The 21,667-nt window shown below is 32.4% G+C and overlaps 1 protein-coding gene across 1 annotated transcript in view; it reads right to left on the bottom strand.

Moving 5' to 3' along the window:
* The window catches only part of LOC129945619 (teneurin-a), a 609,733-nt gene that overhangs the window by 295,842 nt on the left and 292,224 nt on the right, over positions 1-21,667 (bottom strand). Inside the window, exon 4 of the mRNA XM_056055457.1 lies at positions 21,442-21,523. Within this exon, the coding sequence (XP_055911432.1) occupies positions 21,442-21,523 (82 nt within the window). The remainder of the gene's footprint in view (positions 1-21,441; positions 21,524-21,667) is intronic.

The following is a 21,667-nucleotide window of genomic DNA, read 5'->3' as shown; positions in this document are numbered from 1 at the left end:
TTTATAAAAAAAATGTTTCTACAAAGTAAAGTAAGAACTAGTATACAAAAATCATTAAAAATAAAAAAAAAATAAACAAAAGCTTGAATTAGTAAATACAAATGGGATTCATTTCCATTATAACATTTTAAGAGAATTCATTCATTTTTAATCATTAAAACCGATGAATGCTATGTAAAATTCATGACAATGCCAAAATAATCAGAACAGTATCAGAAGTAGGCTTTTACTTTTTATACAAAGATTTTTATAAAATATATAAAAATAGTAGTAAGATTTTTATTATTTTTTGGAAATGTACCTATTATTAAGAGTTTATAAATTGATACTAATTTCAATGCTATGATTCAAAAACAAATCAGCTAAACTCTTAAATGCGTTTCTCTTTCAATTCATTTGGATTAATTTCTATATTCAAGATTTATTTTTAAGGATTTAGTAATAAACTTCGCTTAAGTTCCATAATCCACAAGTTATTTGTAAAGTGGTCGAAATAAATTGATACTCCTTAAAGCAATGCTCTCTTGAAATAAATTGTAGTTCATTCGTTATCAAACAATTTATTTTTTCCATTTGTGGAACGTAGGTTAGTTGACCAATTTTGAGTTTAAAGAAATACAATATTCATTCTAACTCGAGGATAAATGTGACTATTCGAACTCGAAATTTCTCTCAAAGATTTGATAGTGGTTTAAAATGTTCATAAAATGAAGAAGATAAAAGAGAGGAGATTTAAAATGAATTATGGAATATTTCGAAAGAGAACGAAGTAAAGTAATAATAACTTTAAGATTAAATTCTCGATGTATTTTTAAGGATTTAATATTAAACCCCGCTTAAGTTCCACAATCCAAAAGTTATTTATAACATTGTTTCGAAGTAAATTGTTACTCTTTAAAACAATGTTCTCTTTAAATTTATTTAAGTTCACAGTTCACTCGTTATTTATAAGCCCATATATTTATTTCAAAGAGCTGAACCATTTGTGGAATGTAAAATATAAGTGAGTTTTGTAATTTCGAATTAAAGGAAATACAAAATTCATTCGAATTCGAAAATAACTTTAAATTTTCGAATTCGAATGCTTATATTCATGATAAAAGAGAAAAAACTATTTGTGGAATGTAGAACATAAGTTAGTTGACAAATTTTGAACTCAAGGAAATATACAAAATTCATTTGAATTCGAGGATAACTATGACCATTCGAACTCGAAATATCTCTTACTTGAGGTTGAGAATTTTCAAAAAATAAAGAAGTCAAAAGAGGAAGGTGTTAAAATAAAATTTCGGAATATTTTAAAAGAGAACCAAGTAAAGTAAAAATAACAAAATAAATTATCATTGAATGAATTAACAGAAGGAAAAATAAAGAAAACAGCAAATTCCCGACAAAACACAACCTGTTGTTTTGAGGTACATGAAGTTAGGTCTACAATAGGATCTTTTGAAGTTCAAACTGGGAACCTATTCAATACATGGCTTTAGTTGTTGTAATATTAACAAATATTACATTTAAGACGATTTTGTCTTTAATATTAATTCATTATATTTCCTTAGCGGTACAAAAATAATTGGTAGGTACTTAATGGTCAAATAAACTGAAGAACACTCGTAGTTAAAATGCCATTTTTTTAGATGCACATTCGCATTTTCTACAAGTTGTACTCCGATTGTTTTGTGGAAAAATACATTTTAAAATACCTACATTTTTCCAAACATAACCAACAAAATATTCAACCAAATGTTTATTTTCATTAATTTTGTTGACTATATTTATTGCATAGGTACATACCAGTGTTTTGGACCAAGATTCATCAAATTTAATCATTTTTATATTGTGTTCCTCGTTCTGAAGGAATTTCACGCAAAGAAATGAGCAGATTTACGTTTGGAGAATAATAAGAACAGTGCTGTTTTAAGGCCAAAATAAAGCACTCACTTATGTATTTTTTGGGCAAGTTTGTGACGCTGTTATGCTATTGTACAACGCTAATGTTCCCTGTCAGCTACAGTTGCCGAATGATAAAATCTGTTTGGTTACTGCTTCGTAGTTTGACCCTTGGAACAGCAGGAATTTACCAAAAATTATGGGTGAAAATAGTCTTTTTATCTGCCGGGTAAGTTAATAAACTTAATTGCCACATCTAAGAATCGAAAGAATTAGCATGGGGAGAGGCTAATTCTTTCGATTGACATTGAGAGGTAGAATCGAATTTCAGAGCAGTGGTATCATTTTAAACTTTTTCTTTAAAATTGAATTTGGAAAAAGCTGCGTTTTATATTATGTTCACCAACTCTGTTTTACCTTCATTCATAAATTTGGAATACCTCTGATCAAGTTTCAAAAATATTGTCAGTCGATTTGGTGATGTCGTTTCTGGGCCGTGATTCAACCCTTTGTCGATTTTTTTTTTGTTTGGTGTTTCAATCAAAACTTTACAGGCCAATCCATCCTAGCATTCAGCTCTCGGAAGCCATCACAAATGTCTTGAAAACTTAAAGCAACAGAATACGCTTTCATCAAAACTTAATTTCTTTCATGTTATTCCTTTTGCAAAATTGTGATCAAGTGAGTCATTCACTTGTGTGTGTGTTTATTTTTCAAAATAAACATCTCACTCTTATGCAAAAAAAAATCCAAATCCAAGTGTCAGACATAATTCTCATATAACTGTCAAACCTGTCAACACATATATTTTAAATGAACAACTGGTAACCGCAACAAACATACATAATGAGAAACCAAAGTGTGTTCCTGCTGCCCCATATCTTAATGAGGGTCTTTTCAAATGAAAGTGTATTGCATCCTTTATGTATGTCTTTATATAAAAATAAATACATTTGTATGTATATAAGTAGAGTTTATACACGTAGCCATAAGAAGTATTCACGTAATCCAATCAATATGTTGAATTTGTGTGTGGGAAATCTTTTGTGGTTCGTGTCGATGACACATAAAAGTAATCGTATCCAGTCATCATCATATGCGATGAAATCTTGAAATTCAATATCTGAACACGATGTATTGGGTGTCAAATGTTTCAATAAGTTCATGCGCGCCGCCACTCGTTCAGGTCTGGGCATGGCAGCCTGCTGGTATCAGCATGGGTGCTCTCTTCGATCAAAGTCGAAGATCATTCCAACGATTTGAATCTTACAGTTCTTTTCCTATATGAACATAAGGACCATGAGGTTGTTGAGGAATTGTTGTTGTTTTTCATTTATTTTGCATCATCAATAATGTGCCAAGGTGTAGACGTAAGATCAATGCATTGTAATCAAAAGGTAAAAATACAATACTTTGTAGACCTAAGACGGAAAAAGTATTGTTCCTGGTGAAACATTTGATTTTTTTACGGAGTTTGGAATGTATTAAACTTATTTTTATTTTGTTTTTCAGATAATGAATAATCTTTGAGTAGTGCGAAACTAACTTTATTAAGCGGTCGTGAGTAATCGACAGAAAGTACAACTTTTAAACCATAAATTTATAAAACTGGATTAAGAAAATTGTTTGATTAAGAGAATTCTTTGCCAATTCAATACAAACAACACATTTTAAAACTGTGAATAGAGTCTTAGTCGTACCTACGCTAATTTTTTTGTTTGAAAAACAAAACTTAGACATTTGTTAAAAACAATTTATGTATAGTTAAGGCACTGAGGCGTATATAATTGTCCTTATTCTGGAACAATTCAAGTGCAAAAAGAGGATGTGGAACTGCAATGACAAAATATGATAAGCTCATTAAATTCCGACCTAAACAGCAATGGGGATTAAAAAACGGTGTGGAATTTAATGCTTCGAAAACCCAATGCTGTCTTGTATCGTTAAAGCGAGATACACCTCCATTGCTATTAACCATGTATAGCTCTTGCATCAATGAGACTGAACACCTCGATATTCTCGGTATGTGTGTCACCAACCACCTCTTGTGAAATGATCACATACGCGATGTCGCTAAAAATGCCGCAAGGTATTTGGGTTTCCTTAGGCGATGCAAGATATATTTCACCCCTTCTGATCTGGCTGTTATCTACAAGACTAACATGCGTCCAAAGCTTGAGTATAACTCCCATCTCTGGGCTGGTGCTCCTGCAACTTACTTAAGACTCTAGGATGTGGATTGAACGTAGAGCATTTAAATTGATAGATGATAATATCATCATAAGTTCATTTACTTCGCTTGAACACCGTCGTAAGGTCTCTTGTCTGACCCTTTTTTACCATTATTTTAACGGCTTATGCTCTGGTGAAATAGCAAGTTGCATTCCTCCCCTTAAACAGTTCAACCGTAATACTCGCGCTTCTAGGAAGGCTCATTAGTATATCCTCGAGCCCAACTTCGGCCGTACTGTCAAATACAGAGATTCGTTCTTTAGCCGTACTACGCGAATGTGGAATGCGTTACCACACTCTGTCTTTCCTAGTCATTGCAATATTCAGGAATTCAAAATCAATGGGCGCCGACATCTCCTTTTAAAACCTCCCTCCACTTTCTAGTGTTCACACTGTGCCTCTACAGTGTATGTTTATATAAAAAAAAAGCTGGGATGCGACCCACACTGATAAACTTCCCATCCCGTCTGTCGATTTGTCTTTCTTAAAAGTTTTTAGGTTTTCGTGTTGGTTAAAAAAAGTTGTCAGTTGAATTAAAAGTTTAAAATTACCAACAATATTTTTCATATAAAGAAATAGTTTAGTTTGGAAACTAATTTTGTAAAATAGATTTTTTAGTCGAAAACAAATTATTACTAATTTTAGCAGCATTTCTTAAATTTTTACAAATTAGATGAATGAAATTCATTTGAGAGATATCAAGAACCGAATATCAATTTTTACCAAATTTGAGTATTATTTTTTGTAGATTTTATTTTCTTATGAAAAAAGGACTATTGGATTTTTTTAAAAAAATTACTGACAATATTTTTTGTGAAATAAAAAAAGTTTGAAGACAATATTTTTAATTTTTGAAAAGATTTTTGAGTCGTAAGTAAATTTTTACCAAGTTTTAGTATTTTTTTTTTGTTCGGTTTTTATTTTTTGTAAAAAAAAAACTTTCAAATCAACTTTTCTCAAAATTTAACTGAATGCTGACAACAATATTTTTTAAAAGATTAAAGTAGTTTTAATCCAATATCCAATAATTTTTGAAAAGATATTTGAGTCGAAAATCAATTTTTACCAAATTTTAATTAATTATTTGTTCAGGTTTTAATTTTTTTTTTTAATTTGTAAAGAACTTTCAATTCGATTTTTCTCAAAATTTTAGCAGATATTAAAAACTTTAAAATTGTTTTGGAGATAAAATCATTTTGTATTCGTAAAATTTTCGAGGTGATTCATTTTTTTTTAGTTTTTCTGATTTATAAGAAAACTGTTAATTGGATTTTTTTCAAATAATATATTTATTTGGTATCACGTTACAATATCTAATATATAAAATTTTCCTGTCACAGTGTTAGTTGGCATACTCCTCCGAAACGGCTTAACCAATTTCAATGAAATTTTGCATATGCATTCGGTAGGTCTGAGAAAAGGTTTTTATCTATTTCTTATATTCCTAAGTGCTATGGTTGAATTGCATCAACATCGTACACGGTGCAACAATCTTACGATAGTATTCAGTGACGCTATATACAATGAAGTATTGATTTCTATTGAGAATCTTTGCATTATCATTGCCAAACTACCACTCAGTCATTTCGGTATGCATTCACCAAATCGAAATGCATCTGATTTAATAGGCACTAAATTGAATGAAGAACAAGGAACACAGTGCTGAAACAGTGTAAAATTATCATCCGTGTTAAATGCACTATGGCACACAAACTTTCGATTGAGCAGTTGGACATGACAATAAAAGCTATACAAAACAACGACAGACTATTTGACAGCACTTTTTCCAGGAAATGTGTAGTACCCGTGGCATGATGGTTAGTGCGTTGGACTATCATGCAAGGGGTCTTGGGTTCAAACCCTACCTGTGCCACCTTAATTAAAAAAAAAAAAAATAATTTTCGCGGGTACTGCCTCTTGCAAGGAATTGACAAATCCTTAAAGAGTAATGCTTGTCATGAAAAAGTGCTTTCTCAAAACTAGCCGTTCGGATTCGGCCTAAAATTGTAGGTCCCTTCCATTCCTGATAACAGTACTCGCACACAGGAATGGTTGAGAGTTGTAAGTCACTAGGCCCTGGTTCACAACGGACTGTTGCGCCACCCCATTTGATTTGATTTGATTTTCCAGGAAATATTGCGTAATCTTGAAAAATGCTTCAAGATCCATCCGCTGAAACATTCTCAAAACAACTGTTAGATATAGGCGACGGAAAAGTTACTACAGATTATACTGGATGCATAAAATTACCGATCGATTTCTACACGATTATTGATTCACAAGATGCTCTAATTGGCCAGATATTTCCCGATATACACAGACAAAATAGAAATCTTGAGTGGCTTTCAGAAAGAGCAATTTTAGCAGCAAAAATGGGGATGTCAACGAATGAACTCTCAAGATACAACATTTGTTAACACGAGACTTGATGTCATACAAATCTATTGATACAGTTTGTGATGCTATCGAAGTTGTAAATTATTCAACTGGGTTTTTGAGCTTATTGGATTTACCAGGCATAGCACCGCATAATCTGGAACTGAAGGTTGGATCTTCTGTAATTTTGTTTCGTAGTTTGAACCCCCTATACGGTTGTGCAACGGCACGTGATTAGTAATTAAAAAATTAATGAAATTAATGAAAAACATTATCAATGCCATAATTCTAAATGGCAAATTTCGAGGGGGTCCCTATCGTATTGGTATATGCAATTTAATAAATTAAAAAAATGCGTTTGGTGATTTTTATTTTAATTTTGTGCTATATAGTGCTATATAACTATTTCACTTATGTACCACATCCTTACACACTAACAATAAGTTGTTTCTTTCCAGCAAAATATTCTCTAGAAATTATTTATATGACAAAACAACGTTTGTCGGGTCAGCTAGTATTATATAAAATTTAATTAAAGTCTATAGCGTTTTTGGTTCGTAAGATATTTATTTGAAGTCGATATGTGTTCTGGTTCTTGAGCTATGGACAGGGAAAAAAAACGTCGCGAACGTACGGAAGTACTAACGTACGTACATACATATCCATAGTAACTTCCTCGGAGGAGACATGGTTCTAATTTTCTTTATTTAAATAATGTATTGTAAAGATTGCTTAAAACATAAGCATTTTCAAAAGTTAAGAAGAATGCATTTTCACATTCCTTGTAGCGTACCTGTCAAGCTATGAACTGAAAATGGCCTTTTTTTAAGCTGAATTCAATTTTTAAAAGATTTATTTTTCTTTAACATGGGGCGTCAACTTGATGTGCTTCTGTTTAAGACTAAGTACGAAGAATTATACACAAAGAGATATCAAGTTATTTAGATTTTGGAAGCTTACATAAAGAAATGTAAACCTTCCTATCAAAATTCGAATTCTTTTTTGAACTTATAAACCTATCAGATAAAAAAATTAATCTCATGGATCGAAAAGCCCGTTTACAAAAATTTCCTGTCAATCAGTCCTAAGCCCATATCACTTATCAAACTTATAAAATGTGCTGTACATTTCGAACTGAATAAATACCGATATGCGATTAACTATATGAAGTGCATTGGTTTAGTCATAAATATTAGAGAAGAATAAAGCAATTCTGGACGGAATCATGATAAGATTCATTTGCATGCCTCCAAATATACTCGTAATATGATGATGCTAATGGGCAACAGCTCACATGTATGTAGGTATAGCAAAGCTACCCGTATAAATATGTATACAAGAAGGAAGGTACGCAAACGATTATTTTACTATAAGGAGTGTAGATATATGATTGTTTTGTGAAATTTATAATTCTATGAATGCGTTTGCTCTTCTAAACGATTTCATTTCCATATACCGTTTACCATGCCAACCAACGAGGGCAATCGTTAAAACAACTCAATGGTAATTCTAATAAGCCGTCCATTAAATCCTCATTAAAAATAAACATCTTCCATCCCATCGACATATGGAAATGGAATTCTCTAGAGCTGGACGACCGATTCTATTCTTAAATAAATCATATGTTCCTACATGTATTCGAGCCGTTCGTTCGTCCGATAAACCACTTCAACTGGTCGTAGTGATATTACAGCTCTTATATAGATGCCAGAGCTCCTGATGGAACTGGGGTATATATGGTGCTGGTACTCGAGAAACAGTGAGGAACATTTCACATTCGTTTAATCATCATCGTTATCATCAGCATCATCGATGATGATGATGATGTCGATGGATTTCTAATCGCATTTAGCTCTCTTCAATTCAGACAAGCTCAATCGGTCGTAAAAATGGGAACACATATTCATACTTATATATCTCAGACTTCTTACTCCATCTTCGTCCTGTATTTTGTTGTGGACAGAGAAGGAATTGCTTTTCCCTCAAATATACTACTTGCTGACTTCACTGAGGAAGATAAAAAAACCTACACAATACGAAAAGCAGAAAAGCAGCCACACCGCTTCCACAAATGAACACCGGATATTAAACATTTCAAAACAATTCCAAGATTAATCCTGAACGATTCCCTGTCATAGCAACAACGACGAACTCCGCAACATATACTTATGTATACTTATACCTCTACCTATATTCCTATTCCAGCTTATAGTCTTGGAGTCTTTCTTTTTTTCCAATGAAACCGAAATGCTCGTCCGATAGAATATCATCGTTGATGAAAAGCGGCAGAACATCAACACAGCATAGCACGACCGGCCGGCCCAGCATCAACATCAGCTTCAGCTGGTCGGTGGTTATGGAGAGTTTTTATTACTCATTGTTGGATCATTGTAATGAATTACGCTCAGCCGATCTAATCCCTAGAAATGGGGGCGACCTCTATCAGACATCAGAGCATCGAGGAGGGTGATGCCTGATGCCTCTGATGAGCTCACTTGGTGAGGTTCTTTGTGGGATATATGGGAATCAAAGTTCCACGCAGAGATGACGATTCTTAAAGTTTTATAATTGCTATGTCATTGACATGAGTGTTTGGTTGGGCGTTTGCGCTGCGCTGATGGACTTAATGCTGTAGACCCTTATAGAGAATTCGGACGAGGTGTTCTTTTCAAATGTCAGTTTTGTTGAAAGAATTAAATCGGATCAACAAATATTGTTTTGACAGTTCTTGGGGATTTGTGTATAAGAATTTCAAATGAGGCCCGCAGTTGAACTCGTAAACGCTAATTAAGAACACAAAATATGTACATGTATATGTGTGTGTTTGAGTGTGTCCGATAGAAGAGATTTGTAATAAATGAAGAAAGGTGTAAGAATTGATTGAAAAATGAATAAATAAAACTTTATGTTCTTTATGGTCAATGTTTACTTTGAATTATTTAGATTAATTGTAGTAAAGCTTTTATTATTGTGATTATACAATGCGTAGGTTAGATAAAGGTGATATTTTTCAAAACTTCGTTTTATTTAATGCCATACAAAAAAGTAGTAATGATTGGCAAAGAATTCTTAATAAGGTTATTTTCTTCAACTTATTGTTGGAGGTGGTTTTATCGGTTGAATTGAAAATTTTGACATTACTAGCAAGGTCCCCAGAATCTGCCACCAAAAACCACTGATATTTGTTTTTGTTTGATTAAAATAAATTAATTAATCGGATGCTTTACGTTGAAGAGTAATACAAATGTGTTAATAATTTTGTATAGGTTTCCTTTTTGTATTTTAGACAATAGTCAATAAATGAAGTTGGTGATTTTTTCAGACTGGGAAGGATACAATGCAATATAAAGGCTTAAAAATGGGTTTTTCTATGCATTTGATTCATTAAGGGCAAGTTTACGTTTGGTTTGGTAAAAGACCAATAAATTCCATTTCTCACATATTAAAAATATAAATAATATTTATAAGTTTGTTCTAAGGACGATGTGTATGTGTCAATGATTAATAAATGTAACATTTGTCTATGTATTCAAAAAGATGGAAAACGTTTTTGTAGTTTTTATAAATAAAAAAGTTTTACCTTAATAAAGGGTGATTTCTTAGCTGTTATCATTTTGGCAACATTCGTTTAAACAGCTGACCCACGTTTCGTGTTTTGATTCACTGTCAAACATCTACAGTTTGGTCAATAATTTAACCATGAATCGTCTTAAGAACGAACAACGCTTGCAAATTATTGAATTTTATTATCAAAATGTAAAGAAACTTCATCACGCGCTTCCATTTAATTGTGTTCAGCACCGAAGCTCATTTTTGTCTCAATGGGTACGTAAATAATCAGAATTGTCGATTTTGGAGTAAATATCAGCATTACAAGAGCTACCAATGCATGCAGAAAAGTCACAGTTGTGAATGGTGAGCTTTGCCGTAAGATGATATTCAACTTTTTTTTTGCCCAAATGCAAGACCTTGACTTGGATGAAATGTGGTTTAAACAAGACGGAGCCAAATGTCACACAGCCTCCGCAACAGTGGATTTATTAAGTGCCGAGTTCTACCTTTAGACTACATGTCTATCTCGACAAGCCCACTTCAATGGACGAATTGGAAGACAACATTAAAGCATTTATTGGTAAGATACCGCCCGAAAAGTTGGAAAAATATGTTAGGTTAAAGTGGCTGTCCAAGATGGAAACGGACACACTTAGGCCACTTTAATGGCCCATTGTGATACCACATGAATCTTGAGGCTACCTCCTAAGCTCAATGGAACCAGTTTGAGTCCCTTACACGGAAAGAAGTGCATAGCATTTATGACAATGCTAGTATGGCCTGGAGACTCATACTAAAAAAGTATCTGTGGCATTATTATATTTTCTTGCAACAACTCCTATAAGTATATGGGATTATTTACTATACTGTATGGTACTACAATCTTTGCTTGCCACAAATGGGCGCATAGTACGTTTGACAAAACAGCATTGCCTTCAGCCACATACTGTGTTGGAGATGTCGAAATGCTACTTGTTTTTTCCTCGATAATTTATGATAATTGATACCCTTTCCTATTAGATAGTGTCCTGTAGAAATATCAAGCACCTTGAACGTTGCTCCATTAGAGATGATCGACAGTTATGGACTGTTATAGAGTTTGTAGAGACGGAGTCCAGTGATTTGATAGTAGCCTGACTATCTGAGAAAATATGGATATCAGATGTTGATATCACGTTTTCTTTAAGCCAGGACAAGACTTTTTTTATTGCCAAAAGTTTTGGCTGGAACACGCTACAATGATTGAGAAGGCAGAATAAGAGACTTAATTTCAGACGTTCAGAGTAGGTACACACCTCCACCAACCCCTTCTTTTGGTGATAAGAGTATGATAACATTTCAGCATTTGCATGAAATAATCTTCAAACATTAAATTACATAAACTGTACTATGGGCTAAAATAAAGAGTTCATGCATTTGTTTGAATTTTATGTTATTTTTTTGAAACACTTTCTGATAGCTTTTAAAAAATTACCCTATAATGTGTGGATCCAAAAAGGGACACGCGGGTTTTGATGCAGCATAGTATCAAGAGAAGGAGTAAAGAAATTTACTTAAAATAAATTGTATGTATTGTATGCTACCCATATTGATAACTTCCCATCCCGTCTGTCGATTAGTCTTGCTTAAAAGTTTGTCTATATATATTACCAAATTTGCGTACTATTTTTTGTAGATTTTATTTTTTATGAAAAAAAGGACTGTTGGATTTTTATATAAAAATTACTGAATATGGAAAACAATATTTTCTGTGAAAATAAGTTTGAAGCCAATATTTTTGATTTTTGAAAAGATATTTATGTCGAAAATCATTTTTTATTAACTTTTGTTAATTTTTTGTACAAAAACTGTCCATTCGATTTTTTTCAAAATTTTACTGAATGTTAACAACAATATTTTTTGAAAGATGAAGATAAAGCCAATATCTACATTTTTTGAAAAGATATTTGAGTCGAAAATCAATTTTTACCAAGTTTTATACATTTTTTTAGGTTATTTTTTGTAAAAAAACTGTCATTTCGATTTTTTTTTCAAAATTTTAGTGAATGTTGACAACAATATTTCTTATAAGATAAAATTAGTTTGAAGCCAATATTTCAATTTTTTAAAAAGATATTTGAATCGATATTCAATTTTTACCAACTTTGAGTAATGTTTTTCTTTTTAGATTTTTATTTTTTATAAAAAAAACTGTCAGTTTGATTTTTCACAAAATTTTATCAGATGTCAAAAACATTATTCTTCGTTGCACAAAATTATTTTGGGGATGAAATCATATTTTAGTCGTAAAAATTTGAAGGTGACAATTTTTTTTCAGTTTTTTGATTTATAAAAAAATACTTCTTTGATATCACGTTACAATATATTATATAAAATTTAATTCAAGTCTCTAGCGTTTTTGGTTCGTAAGATATTTAGGGTTTACCACAATTTTCACCTTTTTTACTTGCGACATATAGGAACTATATGGCAAGTTTTGCATTCGTGCAAAATTTCGAACTCGAGATTTTAATCAAACATGATATTACGATGGTAGACAAGTCGAAAAAAGTGGGTCCCGCGATTCCGTCCGGTCGGTTTTGTCTGTCTGTCCACGCTCCTACAGCCTAAACCATTGGGTCGATTGAGTTCAAACTTTGAAGTTAAGGTTTTGAGCAGATTCGCATGTAGCGCAACTGTATCGGATTAACGAATATGATATATTTAATCAACAATCTATTTTAAAGTGTCTATCAAGAAGTAATATCTTGGTCACTTTGTATATGTGATTTTAAAATATTATTCTTTACGAATAAGGTTGTTTCACACATAATTTACTTTCCTTCGCCTATATAAACTTAGTACAAGTTAAAGAAACGGGCCAGAAAGAGTATATGTTTTTTCAACGTATACACATTGTACCTATTTATAAAGGTATAACGTACAACTTCTACAACTACTGCTTACGTATCACTTCATAACTAAAATCCCAAACGCACAAAAGCCTGACTGTAAACAAAACATCAATAGCAATTTCTTGTACCTGTTCGTATGCTTGTTATTTTTTTAAACTTTAACAAAATAAATAAACTGAACGTAAAAACTCCATGTTAGCGCTGAAAACTTATAGTAAAGAAGGAATGTAGTATGTACCTTTTAGCTACCAATAACATTCCTTCATTATCATCATAAACATGGTTTTATCTATCTATCTGCATAAAGCTAATCTCGCCAATGAACTATTCTTTATTCGTTTTAGACATCTACCTACCTGTTACCTAACTACACAACCAATAGGCGATCGCTTTACAATTTAAACATTCATGGTCATGCCTCTTTCTTATCTTATTTATTTTCCGTCCTGGTTCTTCGAATATGAAATTACAATAAAGCTATCTAAAAGAAAAAAGCTTTGAAGGAATAAGTTGAATCTATATGAATCGCATCGTGGCTTTATACATAATACAAACCATTTTTCATATGCAAAGATCGTACCCAAGTAAAAGCAGACTTACGAATGTAAATAAAAACAAATATCGGTAAAAGATCCTAAACAGCTGACGTAAGCATGCAAACATTTGTTTCATCCCCTTATTAGATACAATATTAAGCCATTTTGTTTGTTATATAAAGTGCACTGATATAAATAAAAAAAAAAAACAAATTTATCAACCTTCATATGGTAGCTCTTTATGTGAAAACATATACGAGGATAGACTCAAATAAAATGAAGGAAATTGTGTTGTCTTTTTGGGTCGAAAATTAATTATCTCGCTTATTCTACTGGCTGCTTAGGGGAATGGGAATAATATTTTTCTCTCGCTCCCGCTGAATTTCAGTCCCACCCAGTCGTGCATTTTATTTCAAACTGCTATGGTAAAAAAAAACACTCACGCAATTTTCTTGAGAGCCCTTTCTGCATCTTTCTGCCTTATTATCTGTATAACAAAAATGATTTGAAATCGATATCTCTTCTGGTTCTTGAGCTATGGACGACGAAAAAAAACGTCGCTACGTACAGACTTACGAACGTACGTAAACACGCACGCACAGACATCTTTCTAAAAATCTTTTATCTCGACTCTAGGGTCCTTGAAACGTCGAGAAATGTCAAAATTTTCAATTTGACAAATCGGACCCATTACAATAACTTCATATGGAAGGTTAATAAACTGACGCAACTGACAATAACGCTGTCGTCTCGAATTGAATTTCATCTTTAATATTATAAATTCTTAGAAAATTTGAATTAGTTTAAAAATATTTAAACTACATATCAGTTCCTTTTCTAGTTAAAAAAATGGAAACAAAATGTTTCTCAGCTCAAAAGTCTTACAAAAAAGAAATAATACCACTTTTGAAATATATATTTGTATAGCACGAAGAATATCATTTTTGACATCAAGGAAAAAACACCCCTGCGTAACCACCTTTCTGAGTAAAAGGTATTTGTCAAGCCTATATCCAAAAAAGTTCTCATCCTCGATTTAGAGACCAAACGCACTTGCATCACTTATTTTCAAGGTCATGCAAACGCTGATATCAAGAAATATCTCGGACACGTCTTCTTAGGTTCATAACACTGCTCTTTAGAATATGAATCTCATACAAATTTGATCTGGACAGTATTGCAAAATGTAGAGTAGTAGAATTTAATGCGTAGAAAACTAAATGCCTCAACATAATTTACTACCTTTGCCCACTATTAATGATTGATTTTTTCATCAAGGAGACTGAAAACCCCAAAATTTTCTCTATATATGTATATCAAAAACCACATTTCTTGGAAGAATTGCATACTTGATGTCGCCAAAAATACAACTTTGTATGCGTTTTGATTTAGCAAGCGATGCACAATTTTGCTGTTACCTAAGATTTATATCGTCATTGAGTAAAAGTCCCTTTTCTTGGATGGTGCCCCTGCAACATACTTAAATCTTTTGGATTATATGTAACGAAGAGCATTCAAATTGTTTGGTGAGATATTTACGTCACTTTTAAGCCGTCTTTAAATTTCTTACTCTTTTTCACTGCTATTTCAATACACTATTTTTCTCATAATTGCATGTTTTATTTAAACAACACGAGTAAGATTCGTAAAGATTTTTCTGCACAATAAATAAATATTAAAGTCTGATGTTTCTAAGCAAAAGACTTCAACTCTATTCATTCTCAATTTCTCATCCATACTTCAACAATAATTTCAATCAAATATTGAATCCCATAAATAGACAGAGAAAAGACAAGATGACATACAACATAACACACAGCATCAAACCAAGTCATAAAATATCAAAAAATAAAATATATTTTATATTAAAAAAAAAGAAAGAAAAACTCTCCCCACTATGATCCTCTTTACTATCAATTATGTTCAATTAAGTGATGAGCCAGACATGTAACTTATCTTCTTCTTTTATGAACCAAGGAGACTAGAACTTCATTTTTATTTTCTTATATATAAAGAGAATAAAAATAAAATCGAAAAAGCACAAAAATAGTGCAAAAAAAAATCCAATAAATAAATAAACCAAAGAATAGAACAGAACTTTTCAAAGACGGATTGAAAATGCACCTTTTCTCTCTTGGGAACAGAACAAACGTAAATCCTTTTTAGGTACTGTTAGTGTGTATGTATTCGTACACAAACGTATTGAATGTTGCAATCATTGCTTTAAGTCTGAATAAATACATCTCTCTATCTAACTGTATATCGTTTTCGTTTATAATTGTTACCTCTATAAATTTAACAAGAGTTGAGTTCTATATTTTGTTCTTATACACATACATATATGTACGTAGAAGTATAAACTGAGGCATGTGCTTTTCTTAGAAAGGGTTTATCCTTTCTTTATACCTAACGTCCTATCCTTTCTATTTTTCTCTGGACACTATGGATGGATATTGGACATCACATAGGACATAGGTACTGTGCTTTCAAGTGAAATCTTCATTTTCTTTGGTTAAATCCGGTTTTTCTTTTCTTTTGCTTCGATCACGATTTCCAGAATTGGAAACAAAAAAAATACGTAGGTATATCACAAGCGTGTCCTGAATTATGGCCAGAGTAGGAAAAGGTACACACACAAAGCAGATATAACGGTCGGTTTCTGGTTGCATTTTCATTGTCAGCCATATGAACTGGACTAAGTCGATGTCCACGTCCAGTTTATATCTCAAAGAACAGCGTTGTTATACTCATCCATTTATTATTTTGTTTTATAGAAACAAAAAATATGAGGAATACAAATATTGAACAACTTTTATGATGAGGGACACGAATTAAAAGCTTGAGTTGATTTACTCCAAAGTGTTACCAATACTTGATAATTTTTTGAATTTGTATCGTTTTAATTATGACTTTTGGTACAAAAAAACCGTAAAGAGAAAGATAGCTTTCACAAATTATTTTTAACATTTCTGTTTCAGAAATTTAACCATCAAGCACTGCCTTTGGTCCAATTCTAGGAATATATCCCGAGTGAAAGATGATGCATACAAAAGATTGGAGAAGTATACATAACATAAAAATAGGATAAAGATGTACCTATTTGATTCAAGTTGTTATTTTCTTGGCATTAAACTTTGTACAATTCATTTGGGGGGTGGTTATTGAAATGGCAAATATGGTACTAGTACTTTGAGTTTGAGATTGAGGGTGGTTCTGATGGCCATCTTAAAAAACATTTCATCTATCGAGTAATTGTTAGAAATAATTTTTCTTGAGATTTCTCGAGTAAACGTTCCTTACCTGTTTGTGCGTTCAGTATTTTTTTTTTGTATATCTGTATTCATGGCTACGAGATAAAAGCAAGACGCTTTGCGATTTAACTTTTCAAGTTAGTTCTATTTTTCAAAATTCCATCCCCATTGTTATATTTTTCTATATGAATTGGTATAGGTACATCTTATATAAACTACTTAACCCATTTCCAATAAAAATGGACAAACTTGCACCAATTTAGTCGTCAGCAATTTTTAAATTACTTCTACCTTCTTTTTTGAAAACATTCTTATACATACTCAAAACTCGTACATCTATATGTTTGTCTATTGTTGCGAAGTGAAGAAAGTGCTTAATTATTGTTTTTGAAAAATTTCAGTAGAAAAATATAGAATGAGAAACTTGGATTTTGTACAACTACTTGAACTTTTAATTAAAATTCTTTTATTTTTCTTTTCATTATAATTGTCTGAGTATTGTCTGATTTAAGCTTCAAAAAATATTATAAGGTATTTCTTTATTGTTTTTGTTTTAAATCAACTGAAATAATGATTCCAATGCAATTGCTGTGAAATAAATAAAATGTATGTAGATAATATCTCAGCTCTAGAGTATTACGTCTGTTATGACAAAGACTATATGCTAAATGGATATTGTTTTCAGTGTCCTACTATTTAAATTAAATTAAGGACTTCAATATGTATTGCGAAAGAAAGTACTTCAACTATTTAGAACTCAAGTGAAGTTGAAACAAAACATCATGTCGAAATAAAGGAGCAGATTTTAGAAAAAAAATTGTAAGGAATGGAAATTTAATAATCCAAAAATGATTCACGAAGTATGTTTCTGAAAAATTTGACCACAGATGCTTCTATAGAATACTCATTAAAGAAATCCACAAAGCAACTACAGAGACCCCAGGCTCAAACCCCAATAAAATCTCAAGATGACAAATGAATCAGAAACAAAACATTAATCTCTTTTGGAATATCCTGCGAATGTTTTTAAGCCATTCCCAACAAATACTGTTAAAAATTTCTTAAAGTTTTTTGATAATAACAACTAACAGCAGAAGTCATTGGTATACCTTAAGAAGGAACGACTTGAACAGAAGTAAAATCTTATAAGCCAATATCGCTTATATGGATCATGGCAACAATTTTCTAAAGAGTATTATAAGCTTAACATTATTAGCAAAATAATTATTTTCGACTACATTGTTAGATGTTGTTCAAGAACTTTTCAAGTTTTGGGACTTGAGTACAAATGGTATATAGGGACTTTCAGAGGCAGTACTACAAATACTAAAATCTCTTGTTACGAACAAACTCTTTAAAGTAAGTAACGACCCAAAGAATCGTCCTAGGGCCAACCTTGTAACTTTTATAAATATTGGATATTCATGTTGATATCATAGTTATCATGACCACCTTTGCTGATAATACCGCAATATTGGTGTCAAATATACCCTTCGCAAAGGCTACATAAAATTGTAAAATGAAGTCGATAAAGTAAGTGCGTACCTAGTATTAATTTCTATAAATAGTAAAATTACCATGTATAAGACACTTATTACCCCATTCTTAATTATGACGTTGAGGCTAAAAGAACTAGTCAAGGTAAGATAAGAACGTCTTAGAATGCAGTGAGCGAAAAATTTGTTGGGTGATTTTAGATGGCGAGTGAATGTGAAGATATAACGACGAACTGTACGAGCTGTCCATCGACACTGATCTGGTCAAAAGAATAAAAGTCTAAGGACCAAGATAGCTCGGTCATGTAGAGCGAAAGGTCTTCAAATCTAATATCGAGAGACAGCGCAGTGGAGGAATAACGCAACTTATGTTAATGGACGCATTTGGGAGATGACCTCAACTAACTCGGAGCGTAAAACTAAAAAAAACTAGTCAAGGACCGAGTTGATTCCAGATACATATTGGTTAGGGACCAGGTCCGTCTATAATTAAGAAAGTTATAAGTGTGTTAATTTTGTTTTCTTTTTTTTTTTTAAACACACACTCAAGGGTATATTACTACCCTTATTATGCAGAGACACAGTGTGAGTACTAGGAAGAGGAGAGAGGGTTTAAAAGGAGATGTCGGTGCACATTGGTTTTGAATTCCTGAATATTGCAATGACTAGGAAAGACAGAGTGTGGTAAGGCATTTCACATTCGCTTAGTACGGCTTGAGAACGAATCTCTGTATTTGACAGTACGGCCGAAGTTGGACTCGAGGGTATACTGATGAGCATTCCTAGAAGCGCGAGTATTACGGTTGAACTGTTTAAGGGGAGGAGTGCAAGAGGCTATTTCACCAGAGCATAAGCCGTTAAAATAACGGTAAAAGAGGGTCAGACAAGAGACCTTACGACGATGTTCAAGCGAAGTAAATAAACTTATGATGATATTATCATCTATCAATTTAAATGCTCTACGTCCAATATTATCCAAGAGGATTAAGTAAGTTGCAGGAGCACCAGTCCAGAGATGGGAGTTATGCTCAAGCTTTTCACGTATGTAAGTGTTGTAGGTAACAGCCAGATCAGAAGTGGTGAAATATTTCTTGCATCGCCTAAGGAAACCCAAACACCTTGCAGCATTTTTGACGACATCGCGTATATGATCATTCCACAAGAGGTGGTTGGTGACACACATACCGAGAATATCGAGGTGTTCAGTCTCATTGATGCAAGTGCCATCCATGGATAATGGCAATGGCATATATCTCGCTTTAACGATACAAGACAGCATTGGGTTTTCGAAGCATTAAATTCCACGCGGTTTTTTAATCCCCATTGAGCAATGCTGTTTAGATCGGAATTTAATGAGTTTATCATAAAGAGAAGAAGAGAAGAGGGATGTGAGTCTGAAAACGAATATGAAAAGCTAAGATTACTATCGTCAGCGAAACAATGTATTAGATTAGATGTTGTAGACAGGAGATCATTAATGAAAATGCGAAAGAGTGTTGGAGATAAAACAGAGCCCTGTGGCACACCAGCATTTATTTTATGGTTTTCAGACTTGAATCCATTCCATACTACTTGTATTGAACGATCCGAAAAGTAATTACTAATTCAATGAAAGAGGGATTCATAAAAACCGAAAGCACGCATTTTTGATAATAGAGGCTGATGCCAAACAATATCAAATGCTTTTGAAATATCAAGTGCAATAATCTTACTTTCTCCAAAACGATGTAAAGATTTGCTGCACTGTTTGGTGAGATGAACCATGAGATCACCAGTGGACCCATTGCTACGAAAGCCGTATTGCCGGTCATTAAGAACCTTTCGTTTTTAAGATATTTCTTGAGCTGATAACTAATTAGCGTTTCCATGACCTTGGAAAGAAGGGACGTAAGTGCAATCGGTCGGTAGTTAGAGGGTGAGGAAGATTCACCTTTTTTGGGAATAGGCTGGACAAATGCCGTTTTCCATACGCTCGGAACGAGACCTGAGGAGTAGGACAGACAGTACGCAGTGGTTTTGCCAGCGTTGAAGAACACCTCTTCAGAACAATAGCGGGGAAACAATCCGGACAAGCGGATTTATATGTGTTTAGATCTCTAAGGACTTTAGCCACAGTACGAGTGCGAAAAAAGTTTGGCAGCGCAGAATTGGCGTCGAACTGCCGAGGAAAGAGATTAGCTTTCTCTAAAGAGCTAACAGAAGAAGTGTCATTGACAACGAGCGTAGTAACCGAAGAATAGAAAGAATTCCTTATGTTTTTTACAAATGAGTTTATTTTCTTATTTAAGTTTAGTATGATCATGATTTAAAAAATGTTCCCTTAAAATTATTCTAACATGTGGGTTTTTTTTTTCAAAAATACGTTATTCAATAAATTATAAATGGAATTTTGAGTGAGACTCAAAAAAATCAAATAATTATTGTGCTTTCGCAAAAAGTAAAATTCAAGTTTGCTTTCAAAGATAAAACCGATAGCTTTTTTTTCATTGGACAATAATTGTGTCACTAATTTTAAATTTCAAACTGCTCAATGGTGTCAAATTTATTTAATTTATTTTTATTATTACTATACATTGTCCTTTCAATAATTATATGGGAAAAGAAGATACAAACAAATGTCAATTATCAATGGAATTTAAATATTATTTTGCATATAGTATTCATATTGGTCATGATACAAAATTATCGATCCTTTAAATTAAATTTAAAAGGAAAAAAAACACTTAATTTTCTACTTTTATTTTAATTTTGTATTGAGTTTTTACTTTTTGATTTATTTTTAATTTTTAAAAATAATTTCCACATTATAATTGAAGTGAAGAGATAGCATATGGAAGAGAAATCAAAAATTTTGATAGTGTCCTTATTGAATAACTGTACGTAATATTAATATAAATATGAAAAATGTTCATTGCAATCAACAGAGAGGGGGAGACATGATCAAGGGAACAACCGCGAAAATCTATACGATGCAATGTTTGTTGGAACTCTGCTATCGCATGTACCCAGGACCTATCCCAAAATCGGATGAATTTAATTTTTCATTTCTAGCAAAAGGAATTAATTTTTGGGATTTATTGATATGAATTATTATAATTGTGTGTGTATGTGTATAATTTAAACTATGCGTAAACATTTTCACGTGGTTCCCTTACCTATAGATATTTATATATTTTTAAATGCACTATGTTTGTATGGATATGACTGCACTTACCCTTGTTGACTCTGTGAGTCACTCGAAGCAATTGACTTTGATTGGTTTTCACTTGAACGTGAGTTATCCGCAACAAGGTAATCTGGAAAAATTAAAAAAAAATGTATTTTATTAATGAAACGTCTGTAAACTGGCTTGATATATTACTTAAGGGCAATGCAATCAGATATTCTTTTGATATCTGATGATAAAACGAAAATCGAATGCAACATTAAGTAAAAAAAAA

This window comes from Eupeodes corollae, chromosome 2 (assembly GCF_945859685.1).
Source record: "Eupeodes corollae chromosome 2, idEupCoro1.1, whole genome shotgun sequence".
Lineage (NCBI taxonomy): Eukaryota > Metazoa > Arthropoda > Insecta > Diptera > Syrphidae > Eupeodes > Eupeodes corollae.
This window is presented reverse-complemented; position numbering and strand designations above follow the sequence as displayed.